This window comes from Bidens hawaiensis, unplaced genomic scaffold (assembly GCF_021521415.1).
Source record: "Bidens hawaiensis isolate Kalapana, Puna unplaced genomic scaffold, B.hawaiensis_p1.1 tig00002772_1, whole genome shotgun sequence".
Taxonomy (NCBI): domain Eukaryota; kingdom Viridiplantae; phylum Streptophyta; class Magnoliopsida; order Asterales; family Asteraceae; genus Bidens; species Bidens hawaiensis.
This window is the reverse complement of record NW_027491150.1, coordinates 92,494-112,373: the sequence shown is the minus strand read 5'-3', so window position 1 is coordinate 112,373 and position 19,880 is coordinate 92,494. Positions and strand designations below refer to the sequence as shown.

General features: G+C 34.2%; 1 protein-coding gene and 1 long non-coding RNA gene across 4 annotated transcripts; both read left to right on the top strand.

Annotated features, from left to right (window-relative positions):
• Positions 1-1,833: 1,833 nt before the first annotated feature.
• On the top strand, positions 1,834-4,972 carry LOC143621134 (uncharacterized). Of its 2 annotated transcripts, XR_013151462.1 has the most exons (4): positions 1,834-2,208; positions 3,474-4,206; positions 4,296-4,737; positions 4,825-4,972. It is a non-coding gene; the product is annotated as an uncharacterized LOC143621134 (long non-coding RNA). The 2 variants fall into 2 exon arrangements; XR_013151461.1 differs by having other exon boundaries at positions 4,296-4,972.
• A 3,655-nt stretch (positions 4,973-8,627) lies between these two features.
• On the top strand, positions 8,628-19,667 carry LOC143621133 (uncharacterized). 2 transcript variants are annotated; one of them, XM_077092648.1, is made up of 23 exons: positions 8,628-8,914; positions 11,597-11,704; positions 11,794-11,942; positions 13,172-13,253; positions 13,346-13,749; positions 13,836-14,268; positions 14,671-14,894; positions 14,967-15,162; positions 15,272-15,414; positions 15,495-15,666; positions 16,055-16,108; positions 16,252-16,431; positions 16,515-16,627; positions 16,728-16,883; positions 16,968-17,025; positions 17,114-17,173; positions 17,245-17,286; positions 17,867-17,994; positions 18,096-18,219; positions 18,341-18,418; positions 18,514-18,630; positions 18,731-18,793; positions 19,122-19,667. In XM_077092648.1, the coding sequence occupies exons 1-23, from the start codon at positions 8,768-8,770 to the stop codon at positions 19,206-19,208; spliced, it is 3,318 nt and encodes a 1,105-aa protein (XP_076948763.1). In that variant the 5' UTR covers positions 8,628-8,767; the 3' UTR covers positions 19,209-19,667. The 2 variants fall into 2 exon arrangements, with proteins under 2 accessions (XP_076948763.1, XP_076948762.1); XM_077092647.1 differs by having other exon boundaries at positions 8,631-8,914; positions 18,084-18,219; positions 19,122-19,665.
• Positions 19,668-19,880: the final 213 nt, after the last annotated feature.

Here is a 19,880-nt window from a genome sequence, read left to right as displayed (position 1 = left end):
CAAGACTTTCCTTGAACCGCCACAGTCAACTAATGGTGCGGGTACAAGTGGGTTTGGAGGGAGTGGTCATGAAGTTTGAACCTTGAGATCCCTTCCCACCGTTAGGATAGATTTATATTTCTGTAGGCGGGTAGATACCCGGCCATTCTTGTAATGTTTGAATTTTTTATGAAATATAAATGTTTGTGCGGGTAGGACCGCCAATTTCACTGGATGACTTGCTTTATAAACGTTATATGACTTGCTCATGCATATTATAGCTTAATTTGGCACTTGTTTTGCCGCATAAACAATATATGATTCGCTCGTGCATACTTTAGTTTAACTTAGCAATTTTCCAAGTGTTTTGAATAAGTTAACCGTTCGACGCGCGGTTGTCAATAGGTTAGTGTTCAGTTTCCTCTATCATGATTGTGCGGGTAGGACCGTCACTTTCATTTAGTGGGATGACCAAACTTTACATATAACTGACCTGCGTGAAGGTTGTCATCTCTTACAAATTTTTGCCGTTTTGTGTTTCTGCGGGTTTTGCCGCCGTCCACACGCAACGACTTACTTCCCCACTTATTTATGCGGTGAATACCGGCATATCAGTGTGGAAAGTTCATAAGTTTAAATGTAAGACCGTCAGCATCAATGTGGTAAGGAGAATCATTTCCATTAGAAGTGGCTCTGGGCCTTTACAAGTTTGGAATTGATCTACATGCAACCTGTGTAATTGAACTCCCTTCCATGTTCTTGGGATGGGGGTGTCATCGAGCCTTTCGAGCCGATATTCACCTGGTTCGGAATCTAGTTGTTTACGCAGTATGTAGTCTCCAACATTGAAGCTGCAGTTTCATTCGTGTTTTCCCCAACTGGGGTTCTACATGCATTAGCCTGCTCAGCGTTCATTACGCCACGAGGTGCGTGAGTTTCCCCCCGCGTTCTTTGGGCGAATTCAGGCGATGGCCGGCGACCACATCCTCACCCCCCCTGCGCGCGCGCGCGATTTTAGGGGCGATAAGGGGGGAACTGTTTATCGCCTTCTTCCCTTTATTATTATTATTATATTCTTGTGTGTGCGGTATATATATATATTAGGCTACAACACCACTTAAAAAATTATACGGGGTGAACAATAGCTTTTCAAATAAAAATCACTACATTTTCTAAAATATAAAACTATTCACTCACAACACCCTAAATCACTATATACATTATAAAAAACACCCTTTCACATAACATGGTGGGTTGGACGTGAATGCTCTTAACCTAACTTTTTATTAAAAAACTAATTTCTCTCTTATCCAACTATACAACTCAATTAAAATCAAATTTCCACTCTCATTCACAACCCAACCTAAACTACTTTTTATTAAATAAATATGATTTATAGTTAGGGTTGTGCAACGGTTCATAACCACTAGAACCGAACCGGAACAAAAAATGAGTGAAAAATAGAACCGGAAACTATTATAGTAAACCGGTTCGGTTCCAAAACCGCCAAAGCCGGTTCTTGCCAGAACCGGTTCGATCATTTATTTATCAAATGAGTTATGCAAACTTTGCAAATTGCAAAACAAGTTTATACAATTTTATGTCTTCTTTCACGGTAAAACTAATTTAGATTACAACATGAACATCCGTTATTAAAACCTAAGTGTTGAGGTTAAATAAATCATTAACAACGATAGATTAATGGAAGATCATATCATTTTATATTAAATTACCTTGATAGCTTAAATCAAAATTGATCATGGTTGCTAGTTCTTGAACGTAAATCAAAATTGATCGGGTTGGGTCACGGGTGTCAAATAGATATGACACCCCTAGATACATGTATTTGACATGTAAGTATACAAACATAATGCTGATTATGTAGACATACAGATTGTTTGTTTTTGTTTTTTGATTTGTCAAATGTTTATGTTAATTCAAGTTTGGTTATTTGTAACTTTTCATTTTTTAGTCAACCCATTGTTGACCAGTTCATTTTGTTATACGACAATATTTACTCACTAGCCATTATTTATATGCAATATTTTTAAGAGATACAAAGTTGGTTTTAAGTTTGATCATAATTTACTTTACAATTATTTTGTAGATTAATTCATCAACAACCATGAGGTTCAAGAGGATTTGGCAAATAATCCCTGAATGGCGTCTTATTCGGTATCATAAATTCAAAGAAAGTTGTTAGTATGACGTGCTCTTGAGCTTTAAGTTGTAAGTTTCGTTTACGCTTTTGAGATATATAACATTTTTTATGTCATTACCTTTATATTTAGTTTTGAAATAATTTATTTTCTTTTCTTTTTGTGTTTTTTTTCATTATAAAATGTTATAATGAAACCGAGTAAACACTCTTATTTTGATAATTTTTTAACATAATATTAAACCAAAATATTGATAACGAGTAAACACTCTTTTAGGTTTGTGATTTTGTTTAAAACTTTTTATAAACTTGATGAAAGTATTAATACATGCAAAATTTAAAAATTTTATTCATATTTATCTACTTATTAAGAAGAAACTAAAGCGTTTCAAATTTGGAACTAGAATGGAGAGGCTAATATTAGAAATAAACTAACTTTATGAGTCACAAAGACTTAAAATGCAATAAACTTGACAATCGATCGGTTGTCGAGTGCTCTAGTCCGAATGAGAAATATGAATAATTTTAGTGTTTGAAATTTTCTTAAAAACTTTGTAATTTATGCTCCATTGATTTTCATAACTTATAATAAAGACTTGAAATTAAAATATTAAACGAAAATAGAAAATAAACATAAATAAGAAAATGATAATAATATTTTTTAATGCATTGTATTGGAAATGAAGTTAATTTTTGAATTTTGGCTTTTTTTTTCAATTGAAGATGTATACTTTGAAAAAAATGTGTTTTAATAAAATAAAAAAACTAAAACGTATTTTTCAGAGTACTAGAACAAATAACACTTTTGTTAAGAATGATAAAGATACGCGTTTGATTCCGCGTTTCCCGTGTTGTTGTTCCCTTTCACCGAACGGATAAAACACCGATTACTAAGCGATAAATTAAAAGGAAAAGAAAAAAAACCTACAGCATAATTGATTGAAAAATTATATATATATATATATATATATATATATATATTTACATGTGCTCCCTCAAGATTACAACACACACTATCGTGCCCTAATTTTGTTTCAAACATCAGTCGTACCGTACGCGTGTTTTGCTCAAATCGAAGACCCAATCGACTTCATGGACGAGGTATGTTTCAAGAATTGCTTGTAATTCCCCCAAATTATACTGTTTTAACTTCTCCGTGTTTGGAGTTTATTTTCTTTCATTTTTGTGAGAATTGCGTTGTTTGTTTATTTGTTTGTTAACTTTGCTAGTTACAAAACTACTTTAATACTTTATTTCCCTTTGTTCAAGCTATCTATCTTTATTTGTTTCTCATGATTTTAATTCTTGAAATTTATTTATTGTTGATATGCTGCAGGATACAGATTTAGATAATTTTAGTTATGAAATCGATGATCCCGCTGTCTTGACCGTTTATTCGGATCAAAAGGACCAAGGTTGTTGCTTAGCCTTGGTCGTGTCTGATATCGTTTCAATGGTGATGAGGATTTCAAACAAAGCTCCGCATGCTCTATTGTCTGCGCAACCATTGATTGATTCTGAAGCTCTTACCGTTCAGAAGTTGTGGTACGCTACTACAGTTCTCGGGCTCGAAAGTGAGGAGACGTACCCGTTTATTCGGGTTGGTTACGAATGGAACGAGGGTCTCTATCAGATTAGGACACACGCAAAATATAAACTCACTGATTTGGCATATTGTGATGACCCTGATTTAATTAAGGAGCGAATAGTGGAAAATTTTCAAGAAGGGGGTAAAAGATACTCAATTATGGGATCGATGTATTTAAGAAGATTTGCTTATTCGGGTTTTGCACTTGGATGTATTAGATAGGAATCTACGTGGCAAAAGAAAAAAAAAGCCCAACACAAGACAATGAGAATGACCATGCTATAGTAATCATAGGGTGTGACACAACATCGGAAGATCCCAGTAAACATCATTGCAAAATTAAAAACTCACATAGCAAAGAATGGGGACAAGATGGATATTCCTTGGTGGCTTTCGATGTCTTATTGTTCATTTTGGTCCCGGTGTTTGAGCCTAACCCCGTGACTAGTGTTACTGTACCACGGTGTATGTGGCGCTCCCGGTAAGCTGAAGACCCTTAAATTGTATAGTTTGTTCTTCTTTCTTTTTTTTTGGTTAATTTATGTTCTCAAATGTATGTATTGTTTGCAGCCACAAACAATTAACCCATACTACAAAGGTAAAGATGGTTGTACTCTTGGGCCAACATTGGAGAAGTTGAAAAAAAACCAACGCGGATGGCGTATTGGTAAACGTTTTATGGGGAATTATTGAAAAAGATAAACCTGAGGAGTATCAATGGTCTGGATACTTAGATCTGTTTGAAAAGGTGAAATAAAGTAACCTCAAGATACATGTATATTTTTCCTTACATTGTGTGTTATTTTCTTATAGGATAAATACAAATGTGTGAGTCTAGTATAACTATGATTTGGTACAGGTCGCTATTTGTTTTCACAAGGTTTCTGTACTTAATGTTGGTGAAACAGATCCACATATATACTTCGCAGATAAACAAAAAGTAAACAGTAAAGAATGCCTTTTGTGGGGTATTGATGATGAGCATGTTTTAGGCGGCCGTAATGCATTGCAGGTAATAATACAAAACTTATATTCATTAAACGTTGACATGGGTGCATTATGGTCTATGTGGCATGTAAATTCCGTTAAATGTATGCAGGTTTATTCCAACTTCATGAAAAGCTTTCGAAGCACTTTCAAAAAGTTTTTAAAAGACAAAACTATTACGGTTAACGAAGTCGGGCTAGGCCCAAATGGAGAATCGCGATATCCTTCTTCTTGTTCAAAGCGCGGTTGGGAATATCCAGGTGTTGGGGCATTTCAGGTAATCTATGATATAGTTGTTTATGTAAACTGATTATTATTCAAGCAACACACCATTGACTAATTCACACACATGTCTAGAGTCACTCTACTTCATTAATATCTTAGAATCACAAGTATACATGTAATTACCATAACTTGGATATCATCTGAATCAAAATATGTTACACATAACTTAACTTTCAAGCTTATAGATAATTTATTCAACTGTTGCTTTTTTCAGACAACTACATTGTAACATGTTATGACAACTACATGGTAAAAAACTAGGAGAATAAGGTTGTTGAAGACCAGTACGGGTTCTATGACCAAGTACCAGAAATGGAAAGCTCGTACAATTCCAAACCAGATGTCTCTGATTTTTTGGTAATGCGAGCACGTTTGATAACTGGAAATCAAGATATTTTCATTATTGGTACGCTCAACAATTAATCAAACATGGTGATCAAGATCTTTCTAACAGGAAAGAGATGACATAGAGCAAGAACTGGAAGCGCACGTTAGAGTTTGCAGCTTACAGGATGGAGGGTATGACTTTTGTGCAGAATGTGGTTAGAAAACTGGTAGATCCTGTCACCCTTGAAAACGAAACAGCATTTGGCGACAAACAGATTTTTTAGACATATCACACTTTGAAATGATGTTTGACCTTTTAACAAATTCAAACATATGGTGTTGGGGATGACAACATAAAATTGAGCTTGGCAAATGAAGAACTTTTCATTATGGGAAAAGTTTACGTCTTAATTAGAGAGAAGAAAACTAAAGTTGAGAAAAGTCAAGAAAAGTTTACACTTTTGAAACGACACGAGGGTGATCATTTTCAGAACATAATGATGTCAAGCAACTCATTGAACGACCATCAACTGGAAACGCACTTTGATTCGCTAAGAAAAGTTTTATTGAAATATATGTTTTTAACTAACGCTTTAGGTAAATGAACTTGGTGAGAAATTCTAAAACACGAAAGTTATGTCGTGTTTTTTTTTGTTTTAATGTAAGTTTGACAACTAAGTGAAGTTATGAACATATTGTTGACCCATGAAGCTGAAACAGGCTGTTCAAAGGTCATTTGCAATGAATGAATGCTGGAGAATATTGATGACATGCAATTCATAATCGATTGCAACCTAATGCGCTATAAATCTTATTTATTAAGTAGCCATAGCACAGTTAGTAGTAAGAATAATAACTTTAATTAAGTGTGAAACAGGGTAACAAAAAAGTAGTAGTATAAAAGAGGTAAAACAAATTTTGGTAGAAAACTAACAAAAGAAACTTACCACTGTCCACATTTTCAACACTTAACTATATAATAAGTGTAATGACAAGACACGCAAGCCAAATATTACAAAAGTATCACTTGAAAAATCTATATCGATCCCCCGCCTCGTTCCCAACTTATCGCCAGAATATCACCCCACAGTTGTGTTGTAGCTCCTTGTCACCCAAAAGCCCTTCAACTTGTCGACCACTTCACATTCCATTCTTTATGTTTTATTTATTTATTAGGCTATGTGTAGTGGAGGGGCTACAAAATATGGCGTTTTGCGCCCATTCAGTATAGGACGAGTTTTTATTTTAGTGGTGTAGTGGTGTTGTAGCACAATATATATTTATATATATGTATTTATGTATATATATCACACTCACATACTATTATAATAATAATAAAAACAAGAGCATGTAGGGCGACGGAAACTCACCCCCCCCAAATCGCCATTTTGTCAGCCCGGGGGGGGGGGGGGAGGGGTGTTCAAAAAAATCGCCCCAAATGCTTGTTTGTCGCCCCATACTACCAATAAAAATAATAATAAAACAATAAAAACAAAACAATAATAAAACCATAATAAGATAAAAATATAAAACTTTTATTTTAAATTGGTTTGATTAAGAGCATTCTCAACTCATTCTCTAAAGTTGTCAAACCCATATAATTTAGGGTAAATTTTTAGAAAACCATCAAAATCATCTCTCCAATACCATATAATATATCACATATCTCCCAATCACCATTACTATATAACAAGACAAAAGAGGAAAAAATAATAAAGAATTAATTTATGGATATAAATAGGAATAGAATGTGAAAGAATTTTGAAAAATGATAGACAAAATTAATGGAATAATGTTTTTTAGTTAAATTGTATGAAAAATATATGGAATGGGCTGAGAATGCTCTAAAGAAATAAAAACATGCATTTAAGAAACAATTTTAATATTTTTTTCTCAATCATTATGAGGAAAACGAGTTGAAATAATAATTTTTTCTCACATCTTTTTGATAAACTCTTAAGACAAACGAGATTCAAATATATAAATTCAATTAATCTAAGATATATATAAACGAAACCTTTAAAAGCTCTCCAGTTACTCCCAACATTTTTTAGTCCACATCGTAATTGTTTAAGTTTATACTTTATACTACGAGAGCAAGTATCCGATGCGGCCGAAGAGGAATTTGGTTCGTTCGCACTAGACGATGTCTTGGACTGTTTAGACCCTCTTTTGACATTCAATGGTGGTACACGATGCCACTAAAGTGAATGTCGAGTTGATTCTAAGGCTCTACCGACTTAAACATACTTCCCTAAGTGGATCTAAATTGCTTATGGGCCTCCTCCATCACATCATCATCATTTGTACCACTTGTTCCATTTCGATTGTTTGAAAGCTTGCTGTAAGTGTTATTGAAATTGATGAGTTTGGTTTGCATTTGCGTCCATTTATCGATATGGAATTGGGCTTGAAGTATTTACCCTGATTTATCGCATGGAAAAACTTAGCTCGGATTTCCGCCCAAAATATAGTCCGATCCTTACAATCACATATTAAAAATGAATTAAAGTATGACTAATCCAAAATCCCCCCCCCCCCCCCCCCCCATTTAAGTTCTTTTTGGCTTGTTTAAGCTCAGAAGGCCAGAAACGATCAAGCTCATTATTAAAAAAATGTCCAATACAATTTCAGCCATGCGCTTGAACTCGTTTAAACTCAACTCAATTCACATTTTTAACGAGTCAACCTAAACTTATTTATAAGTGGCAAGGATATATTACACATCTAATAATCATTTATCCTCATATAAAAAATCGTAATAGGGTCACAAAGGTAAGCTGTGACTTATTAACTTTTCCTCATCGCAAACAAAAAAACAATCACAAACATTTTATTTTTTGAACAACCAATGAATACTTCAAATTGACTACTGACTAAATTCACGAATCGAGATACACTTTGTCTTTCGATTAGGGGAGAACCCTCACATAAGACCAACGTATGTGAACACTCGCTCAACAGCGCAATGAGATAAAACTCGTTCAGTTCATTAATCCAATGAAAGTCACACTCGTTTAGTCTCCCATCATTACCATAATGCTATCGAAACTAAAAGATGGGTGACAGAAACTAAACCTGAATTACATGTAATATCTAGTCTCTCTTACCATTCCATCACAAGCTTGTTGACTCCCAAACATTTTATTACTTTTCAACAAGTTAACTAGTTATAAATAGCTAAAATAAACCCCCATAGTTTATGTTTGAGATTATCAAATTAGCCCTCAAAGTATTCAAATCTCGTTACAATAATATTAATATTATTATTTCCTCCCTTTCAAACTCTCAAAAAATCTCAGATCCGCATCCCGAATCACGCTCGTCGACTCTCCCAATGTTATCTGATTCATTCGTAAAACCCTAGCATTTCAATTCATTCATTAGATCATAAACTCAGCTCTTCAATTGATATTCAAATTCAATCAGAAGCGAAGAAGAAGATGTATATGGCGTACGGTTGGCCGCAGGTGATTCCTCTGGAATCAGGCTTATGTCCTACTTCACAGCAGATCGTATTCCTCAAAGTTATCGATCGTCTATTGCTCGTTGTCTGCCCTTCGCATTTCGAGCTCTGGAGCTCTTCTCAGGTCGATTTATATCTCGTTACTTATTATTATGACTGTGTGTTGTGTGATGCTTGTTGAAATTAGAAATTAGGTCAGTAGTTAGGTGATGCATGTGCGTTTGATTCTCTGAATTGATGATTAGGAACAATTAAGCATAGGAATGATTAGTGTTAGGTCATGACTGTTAGTTGATTCCATTAGTATTGCTGATAATAACATTGATGCGTTTGGTTCGCGAGCTTGATAATTATGATCCTGAGTTTTGTTGACAGTTGTCTGTAAAATTGTAGTTTAGAATCTGGTATAAGCGTTAGAATAAAGTATCCTGAGCTCTTCTCAGTTCGATTTATATCTAGTTATAGATTATGAGTGTTTATTGTTTGATGCTTGTTGAAATTAGGTCAGTAGGTTTTTGATTCTCAGAATTGATGATTATGAAGTGAGCAATTGAGCATAGTTATGTTGATGTTTGTGTATGGAACTGTAGTTGAGTTATTATTGTAAGCATTAGGAGTGATTAGTATTACAGATAATAAGACATGCAGTACATCATTAGGTATTAATAGATACATTGATCATTGATTTATATTATGATCCTGAATTCCAGAATCAAATGCCTAACATACATCAAACAATACACACTCAAAATTTATAACGAAACAGAAATCGACCCGAGAAGAGCTCAACGTTTATAATACTTTATTCTAAAGCTTATTCTTAAATACAATTTTACAGAAAACTGTCAACAAAACTCAGGATCATAATATGCATCAATGTTTACTAAAATAAAGTATTATGAACACTGAAAGTGATGCAATACATTATGAGGTGATAACATTGATGCATATTATGATCCTGAGTTTTGTTGACAGTTTTCTGTAAAATTGTATTTAAGAATAAGCTTTAGAATAAAGTATTATAAACGTTGAGCTCTTCTCGGGTCGATTTCTGTTTCGTTATAAGTTTTGAGTGTGTATTGTTTGATGTATGTTAGGCATTTGATTCTGGAAATTGAATTGGTTATTATGAGAGGTTATGTTGATGTTTGTTGAAGTTAGGTCAGTAGGTGTTAGTAATAAACAGTGATGCATTTGATTTGATTCTCAGAATTGATGATTATGTGGAATTAGGCTTAGTTATGTTGATGTTTGTGTCTGGAAGTGTAGATGAGTTTCTGTTGCAAGCATTAGGGATGATTAGTGTTACGAATGACACGAGATGTAGTTCATTATTAGGTTATGATTGTTAGTTGTTAGTTTGTCACTATTGTTATTGATAAATACGTTGATGTATATTAGGAAAGACTGATGCATTTTGTTCATGAGCTCGGTGGTTATGATCTTGAATTTTGTTGCCAGTTGTCTGTAAAACTGTAGCTAGAATAAAGTATAATAAACACTGAAAATGATGCAATACATCATCAGGTCTTGATTGTTAGTTGTTTCAGTTGGTATTAAAAAGTACATTGATGTATATTATGATCTTGAGTTTTGTTGACAGTTGTCTGTAAAATTGTAGTTAAGAATCCGGTATAAGCTCTAGAATAAAGTATTATAAACACAGGAAATGATGCAGTAGATTGTCAAGCCAAGTTTTATAATAATGCAATACATGATAAAATTATATATTAAAATGATGATGCAATTCATCATCTAAATTATGCAACACAAACAAGACATGCAATACATCATCAGGTCATGATTGCTAGTTGTTTCAGTTGACATTAATAAAAACATTGATGCACATTATGATCCTGAATTTTGTTTACAGTTGTCTGTAAAACTGTAATTAAGAATTTGGTATTAGCTTTAGAATGAAGACAAACACCGTAAATAATGCAGTACAGCGTCAGGCAAATTTAAGTTGCTTTTCCATCAGTCTTACTGAAAACAGTGATGGTTTTAAGAGAAGATCATTATTGATGGTGACACACAGGAATTTTGTTGACAGTTGAGTTTCTATTGTAAGCATTAGGAATGATTAGTATTACAAACTCAATACATCATTAGGTCATGATCGTTAGTTATTTCAATTGGTATTAATAAATTCTTTGATGTATATTATGATCCTGAATTTTATTGACGCTTGTCTGTAAAAATGTAGTTAAGAATCCACTATAAGCTTTAGAATAAAGTATTATACACCCCGAAATGATGCAGTACAGCGTCAAAGACAAGTTTAAGTTGCTTTTGAATTGGTCTTAGTGAAAACACTGATGCGTTTTAGGGAAGATTGACGCCTTTGATTAACATTATTAATGTCAATGCACAGGAATTTTGTTGACGGTTGAGTGTGAAACTGTAGTTGAGTTTCTATTAGAAGCATTATGAATGAAGTACTACAAACAGCTAAATAATGTATGCATGAATCATAAATTAAAAATGTTATTTGGTAAATTGTGAATGGAAGGAGTGTATAGCTGAAGGCTTGGTAAATTGTGATTGGAAGGAGTGTATGGCTGAAGGCAAATATTTTGTACATTGATATTAATCACAGTGGGATATTGACATATATGTATGATCATCTGTGCATATAAATTATCAATTCATATTGTTAGACTGAAGCTGTTACTTGTTAATGAGTGTTACTAGATGTTCATGCGTGTGTTTGAGTTGGTTTAAGTGAATTATATGTTTGCGTGGGGTTAACATGAAATTTGTATTATCAATGCTGCCCTTTTTTTGATATAACATTTTGGTGCAGCATAGGGTACGATTAGGGAAGTACAAGAGAGATCCGGATTCAATAGCAAGAGAGGGAGAGAACTTGCAGGCGATCTGGAGCCCTGATACTAAATTAATTGCTGTTATTGTAAGTATGAATTGGCAAACCTCTGCACTGTTTGATTTATATTCAAGTGTAGAGTAATGCAAGTTTTATATGGTTGCCTGTGCTTGCAGACATCTTCATTCTTTCTTCAAATTTTTAAAGTCCAATTTTCTGAGAGAAAAATACACATAGGAGGAAGGCAACCATCAAATCTGTCTCTTGCAACGATTTCTCTACTTATGAGTGAGGAGGTTCCTTTTTCAGGCAAGGATTTAGCAGTGTAAGTACCATCTCTAACCTCTTCAGGGCTTTTATTATAGTTTTGGTTTTTAGTTCTCATGTTATATTTAAGTACTTAGCACATTGGGTATTCGTGGTATCATGAATTCGCATGGTATTAAAAACACATCATTTTGTTGCAATAGTGGCATTTGAAAGGTATTGTTACATAAAATGGCAAACTGGGAGTAGGGTTGTCCCTGTACAAGATTTTGATTAGAATTTTAAGGGATAGTGTAGGTTACAACACGAAGGCCACCCGTGCATTTGATTTTTTTCATTAAGGCAATCCATCTATTAAAACTATCATATAGGCCACCCAAGCATGTGTTTTGTGTCACTCATGCCAATTTTGACCAAAAACAATAAAAACATGACGAAAATGCTGGTGAGGTTTTTGAAAAGACAACAATTTTGACATACAATTCGTTGAAAACTTATCAAAGATAGATATGAATCATAAAAAAACTGGTGGTTGTATTCGTCATTCATGCATGTCTTTGGTTGAAATTGGTATAAATTACTTAGGATACATAGTTGGGTAGCCTATTTTAATACATGGAGGGCCTTAATGAAAAAAATTGAATACTTGGGTAGCCTCCACATCCATTATCCGAATAATTTATGAGCATAATTTGACTGTAATCACTGTCAATATAATTACCAAAAAATGATCATAACAGTACTCTTGAGTTATGTCCTGCAACGAGGGCACCCCACTTTTTTTAGTTGTCATCTTAATGAAAAAAATTGAATACTTGGGTAGCCTCCACATCCATTATCTGAATAATTTAGGAGTATAATTTGGTTGTATTCGCTGTTAATATAATTTAATTACCAAAAAATGATCATAACAGTACTCTTGAGTTATGTCCTGCAACGAGGGCACCCCACTTTTTTATTTGTCCTCATGTTTTTCAGTTTTGCTTCAGCTCCACAACTTTATGAACCTTCAAATATTTCCCAGAGTATGTGTTCAACTTTTTATATGTTTTGGTGAACCCTCACACCCTGAAAATTTGAAGCGAGTACAGTGTTAGTAATATAATTTATTATCATATATTAACCTTTAATAATATTCTTTGTGGCCACTAATGAATTTAAAGTTAAAGCTGTACTTAACTATGAAAGTAGTCAGATGTGTTAGATCGACATTTTTAAGAAAAGATAAATTTATATAATGTGTCTTCTCTTCCCTCAATTTTAATTATTCTCTTACCTTTGTTACAGGAGCAATATCATTTGTGACAACAAAATCTTGCTGATTGGACTTTCTAATGGAACTTTGTATAACATGTCGTGGAAGGGTGAGGTAATGCAAGTCAAATATATTGTTTTGCTCAGTGAAATAGACTATAAATGTTTCAGTTAGTTAACTTATATTTTTGATTTACTGTTGCACAGTTTTATGGATTCTTGGATCTGGACTTCAAGTTAAATAATGTAAATGGCCATACAAAGTTGTCCAATGGTGTAGCTTCTGGAGGGACTCACGGTGTAATATCATCCAGTAATTCTTTGTCTAGAAAGCCAGCAATCACTTATTTGGACTTTTGTTTTCCACTGAGGCTGCTATTTGTTCTATTCTCTGATGGACAATTGGTGTTATGTTCTCTAAGTAAAAGAGGTTTAAAGCAACCAGATTCTATAAAGCCTGAATATTGGTTAGGATCTGATGATGCAGTATGCGCTTCAGTTTCACCAGACCAACAGATCCTTGCTGTTGGCACTAGGAGAGGTATCGTAGAGTTGTATGAAATTAATGAACCCGTAACACTTATTCGGTCTGTATCATTACATGACTGGGGGTAAGTTTTGCTTTTTCATCGATTTGGGATATGCAAATCTCAACCGGGTCAAATAACTCATATTTTATATTTGTTTGTTTCTGTAGATATTCAATGGAGGATACTGGTGCAGTTAGTTCTATTTCATGGACACCCGATAGCTCTGCTTTTGCAGTTGGGTGGAAATTAAGAGGACTTACCGTTTGGTCTATATCTGGTTGTCGGTTAATGTCTACGATACGTCAGATTGGTTTAAATTCTGCAACTTCTTCAGCGGTGAAGCAAAACCAAGATGGAAATTATGAACCGTTGATGAGTGGCACTTCATTTATGCAGTGGGATGAATATGGTTATAGGCTTTATGCAATTGAAGCAGGCTCTTCAGAAAGAATACTCGCATTTTCTTTTGGAAAATGCTGCCTTAACAGAGGGGTTTCTGGCAAAACTCATGTCCGTCAAGTTATCCATGGTGAAGATCGGTTGCTTGTTGTGCAGTCTGAGGATACAGATGAACTGAAATTAACACATCTTAACCTTCCAGTTATGTGTAATATCAATCATAGTTAGAACATTGGTGGGTCAGGTCACAGGTCAAAACACTTTTAAGTTTGGGATGGATTGACCAGAAACACTTTATTGTCATTCTTTTTAATCAATAGCTGCCTAATTGGTATCAAGGTTCTTTTTATCATAATTTATTTTTTCTAATAAAAAGATTTTTAGGAGGTTTTATGAATGCAAAAGGAAAAATAGAAATTTGGTTGACTTTAGGTTTGACCCATTCGTCTCCTTACACTTTTATTTTACCGGTTTTACCTGTTGGAAATTGAAGAAAACCCGAATTGACCCATCCGTAAGTAAATGGGTCGAAATCTCCTGTGAATTATGTAAGATCTTCTCTTTATATTGTTGTACATTAGTGCTCATGATTATTCTGTGCAGGTTTCCTATATCTCCCAAAATTGGCCTGTTCTTCATGTGGCAGCCAGTGAAGATGGAATGTATCTAGCAGTTGCTGGTCTTCATGGGTTAATTTTATATGACATTCGGTTAAATAGATGGAGGTTTTTTGGTGATGTTACTCAGGAACAAAAGATTCAATGCACAGGATTGTTATGGATGGGGAAAATTGTTGTTGTTTGCAACTACATTGAGCCATCCAACACGTGAGTTATATATTTATTCACATTTGGACTTCCTTTTTGTGGTTCATGTTTAATTGTATTTACTTTTTGCAGGTATGAGTTGCTGTTCTACCCAAGATATCATCTTGATCAGAGCTCACTTCTTTATCAGAAACCGTTGCTTGCAAAACCCATGGTGATGGATGTCTATAATGACTATCTACTTGTCACTTACCATCCATTTGATGTTCATATATATCATGTAAAAGTATCTGGTGACTTGACTCCTTCCAGTAATCCGGATATACAGGTATATAAATCCTTATATTATATTGTTTCTGATCATTAGTGTATAGTTACGAGGGTTACTGTAGGCTAAAGTTTCGTCCTGCATTTTTAAGTGATAAAATGACAAACAGCTTTCTACAGTACGAGAGCTATCCATCATGACTGCAAAGTGCCATCCTGCTGCAATGCATTTTATACCTGATCAGCTAGAAAGTGATGCCTCCATTAAAGATGCTTCATCATCTCCAAATATGTTAGAAAAAGAGCCCATTAGGTTTGTGTTTCATTTTTTCAACATGTAAATGATAGTATTTGCTTATTGTGAATCATAACTTATTGCCTTTTCCCTTTCAGATGTTTAATTCTAAGGGCAAATGGGGAGCTATCATTACTTGATTTAATTGATGGTCGGGAAAGGGAGCTTACAGATTCTATAGAATTGTTTTGGGTTACGTGTGGGCGGTCAGTGAAGACAAATTTGATTGAGGAAGTATCATGGTTAGACTATGGTCATCGAGGAATGCAGGTAACTTTTTTCTTAACTAACCGAATTCTGTTGCTTTAGTTAGAAGTGACTAGGCTGGCTGGGTTAAAATGGTTCAGTTTTAGTACCAGTCGGCTTATCCCATATCCATGATTTCTCTGTTTTCTATAAATATATAACGTGTCTTATGATTACAAACAATATTATGACATAAGTAATCTAAATCCTTGAATAAAATAATCGAGGAGGTTGTAAGTTTAGAAAAAAAGATGTTTGATCGATTTAACCCATTCTCATATTAGCTAAGTTTTTCATGGCCCGTTTAAGAAAAAAGAAACACGGCCTAAATCGATTCATTCATAATTGATTGGTTCAAAAGCGCCACTTTGTATTTATCTGTAATGTATAATGGTATAGCTGTTGGTTACAGGTTTGGTATCCTTCTTCAGGTTTGGACCCCTACAAGCAGGAAGAGTTCTTGCAGGTAAGCAGTTTCAGTTCATATTTTATCACCGTTTTTTTATTAAGGAAAGTTGCTAACAACTTCACTTTTGTTTGGTTTTAGTTTTTTGGTTTGTGAACTTTATGTCTTTGGAAGTTTAATGTCAGCCTTATTTAAACTTGTAGTTGGATCCTGAGCTTGAATTTGATCGTGAAGTTTATCCACTTGGTCTGCTTCCCAATGCTGGAATTGTAGTTGGCATTACCCAAAGACTATCATTTTCTGCATGCACAGAGTTTCCATGTTTTGAGCCATCTCCTCAAGCTCAAACAATATTACATTGTCTACTTCGCCATCTTCTTCAGGTATGCCAAGTTTATACTCTACTAATATGGATACTTTTGGTATATAGACAACTACTTATATTATGTTTCTTTTTACCGAGTAGAGAGATAAGAGTGAAGAAGCCTTACAACTGGCTCGATTGTCTGAGGAGAAGCCTCATTTTTCCCATTGCTTGGAGTGGCTTCTTTTTACTGTTTTTGAAACTGAAATTTCCAGGTAAAATTTATATTTAAAATGACATGCTTCCATGCACTTATTTGGATATTCGTTTCACGTTAGAATGTCTCATATGATAGTTTCTTATATGTTTTGACAGCCCGAATGTGAACAAAGACAAGGCTTCTCTTTTGGAGAAAACTTGTGATTTAATAAAGAACTTTTCAGAGTATTTTGATGTTGTGGTTAGCGTGGCAAGAAAGACAGATGGCCGTCATTGGGCAGATTTGTTTTCTGCTGCTGGAAGATCAACAGAGTAAGTTTTTCTTCATTCAAAAACAGCTTATGTTTCAATTACGTTTCTAGAGCTAACTTTAGTTAATATGCTATATTATTCAAGGTTGTTTGAAGAATGCTTCCAGAGAAGATGGTATCAAACCGCAGCTTGTTACATACTTGTAAGTGTAGACACTTTTTACTTTAAATCATTTTGTTTATTGCAGTTTGAGACACTGTCTTATCTAGTTTTACCTTCTAATGTTTTAGGTTATAGCAAAACTGGAAGGAGCACCTGTCAGTCAATACTGTGCTCTACGCTTATTACAGGTGATGATAAATCTCATTTACGCCCTTTGTTGATGGCACTTTCCCGTGATCTAAACTAAAAAATTGTGCAGGCAACACTGGATGAATCTTTATACGAACTTGCTGGGGAACTGGTACGTATGGGATTAGTAATCTATATTCTCTAATACCTGTTTTAACTGCCACTTGTATTAATTATACCCATAGTTATCGAATGCGCTAGGCGCACTCAAGGCGCATAGGCCTCGCCTAGGGCCTAGGCGCAAGGAGCAAAAAAAGTGAAAACCTGAAGAAAAAAAACGCACTTGAATAAAAAATTTAAAATATATTATGTATATGAAAAATATTACTGTTCTTCAAATAAAATAAACAAAAGCTATTATATAACATTTAATATCATCTAATTAGTACCAAAAGTTCTCTAATATTCAAGATTCAAATGTAATTCTAGAACTTGAATAACGAAATGTATCAATATAATGCCTTTGGCCTCTCCTAGATCTAAGTTTTAATAGCACACCTTGCGATTCTTTTGCTCGGCTTTTATCTTCTCATGTTCTTGGCATAGACAATGCTGAAGCGCTCGCCTAGGAACTAAAAGTGCATTTATTGAGCCTCGCCTGAAAAATGGGCCTAGGCGCAAGAAGCGAGGGCTTTTAATAACTATGATTATACCTTATTTTTGCATGACTAAATAGACTGTTCGTTATCCAGGTGAGGTTTCTGCTAAGATCAGGAAGGGAATATGAACCTGCAAATACCGAGTCAGATAGACTATCTCCCAGATTTCTAGGATATTTTCTTTTTCCTTCGAGTTATAGGAGACAGTCTACAGAGCCAAGGTAACCGAATCATCGTTTCTTTCTATCGTTTTTTATGTGAGATTCCATGTACTATGAGTAATATATATATATTTGTTTTGATAAAGCAGTTCTTCATCCAGAGAGCAGAATGCACATGTTGCTTCTGTCAAGAATATTCTAGAAAGTCATGCTAGTTACTTGATGTCTGGGAAAGAACTTTCCAAGCTTGTTGCGTTTGTCAAAGGCACCCAGTTTGATCTAGTGGTAAGAGTTCTTTTTTTTTTATTTCTTTTGACAAAAGAAACCATTAATAGATTGATATTATTTAGGAAAAATACATAAGTATGTTCTTATTGTATTATTCATTTCCAAATTCTATTTGTAGGAATATCTTAAACGTGAAAAATTTGGAAGCGCTCGTTTGGAGAATTTTGTTTCTGGACTCCAGTTAATTAGTCAGAAGGTATTCCATAACATATATGTGTTATATGCATTAAATGTGATCCATGCTTTGTTGTAGACTCGTAGTTAGAAAATTTACCTATTATTTCATTTCAGCTTCAAATGGGAACTTTGCAAAGCCGGTTGGACGCAGACTTCCTCTTGTCCCACATGTGCTCGGTCAAGTTTAAAGAGTGGATTGTAGTTTTGGCAACCCTTTTAAGGCGATCTGAGGTACATGTTCTAAAATATAATTAGTAGTTTTTAAAGATTTTTATAAATTAATAATGTATGTATAAAATCTGTTTTATATTTTTATGTGGTTTTGGGACAGGTTCTCATTGATTTATTTCGTGATGATATGAACCTCTGGCAAGCATATAGAACGACGCTGCAGGTATGCGTCTTAAAGCTTCCATTAAGTTATCTTTAAATAGAGGTGGCAATTTCTGAATTTCAACCTAATTTATATATGGGTTGATAACGGTTCATGTGGGTTAAGCTAACGGGTTTAACTAAATGGTTGAAAGTCGCTTGAAGTGTTATATTTTACTTAATACAAATATAGTTTTTGTAATCATATCTAGCACATCATTTATTTGTAAAATTCAAAAATTTGTATACAAACGTGTTTATAGGCTAACCCAACCCGTTACTTTAATATTGCGACCTCTATCTATAATATTTTACTTAAATACATTACTAATATGATTTACATGGTCCAGTCACATCCGTCATTTTCTGAATATCATGATTTACTCGAAGACTTGGGGGAGAAACTTTCATCCAATGAAATTACAGAGGAGACCTGACAGGAGCACGATTCATTAAATCATCAAAAAAGGTTGACGGGATCTTCAGTCAAAAACAAGATTTCACCACCCGAAGAAAAGGATGAATCGTTCGTCCATGAGGTAAACAGGTAATTTATATGGTCGTACTTTAGCGAGTCAGAAAATGTTTGTTTTCTACATATCCAAGCTTGTTGTTCCATGTTTTTTCTACAAGTTGTATAATTTTGTATTTCTTTTTCAGTTTTTTTTTTAGTTTTCTGACTATGAGAAAATCCTCAGGGGATAGGCGGGTGGGTTGTAAACCAGAAGTTGAATAAATAAAATACTTTTGTAGTTTGTTATATGATAATCTGATAATGTAAATAAGACTTTCTTCAAAACCATGTGTAAATACGAAGTAACGACAGAAGATGAAACTCAGTTTATATTTCTTGTATTAGGGGCTCGTGCGGTTCGGTTTGGTTTCGGTTATTAGCCTACACCGAAACCGAAGTCATCGGCTAGTCTATTTTATTAACCAATCGGTTTTTGGTTTATCGGTTCGGTTTATTCAGTTAGTTTGTCGGTTTTTGGATCGGTTAATAACCAAAACCAAACTTGGGCTAAATGCTTTTGCTTAGAAGTACATAAAATGGAGGTATAAATAAATGAAATACATGAAATGGATGTATAAAAGCTATAAAAATATGA

Coding starts and splice junctions, on each gene's coding strand:
- LOC143621133 (XM_077092647.1), top strand. CDS start 8,768: ATGTATATGGCGTACGGTTGGCCGCAGGTGATTCCTCTGGAATCAGGC. Junction 14,269..14,670: donor TAACACATCTTAACCTTCCA/GTTATGTGTAAT, acceptor TATTCTGTGCAG/GTTTCCTATATCTCCCAAAA. Junction 16,109..16,251: donor AGCAGGAAGAGTTCTTGCAG/GTAAGCAGTTTC, acceptor TTAAACTTGTAG/TTGGATCCTGAGCTTGAATT.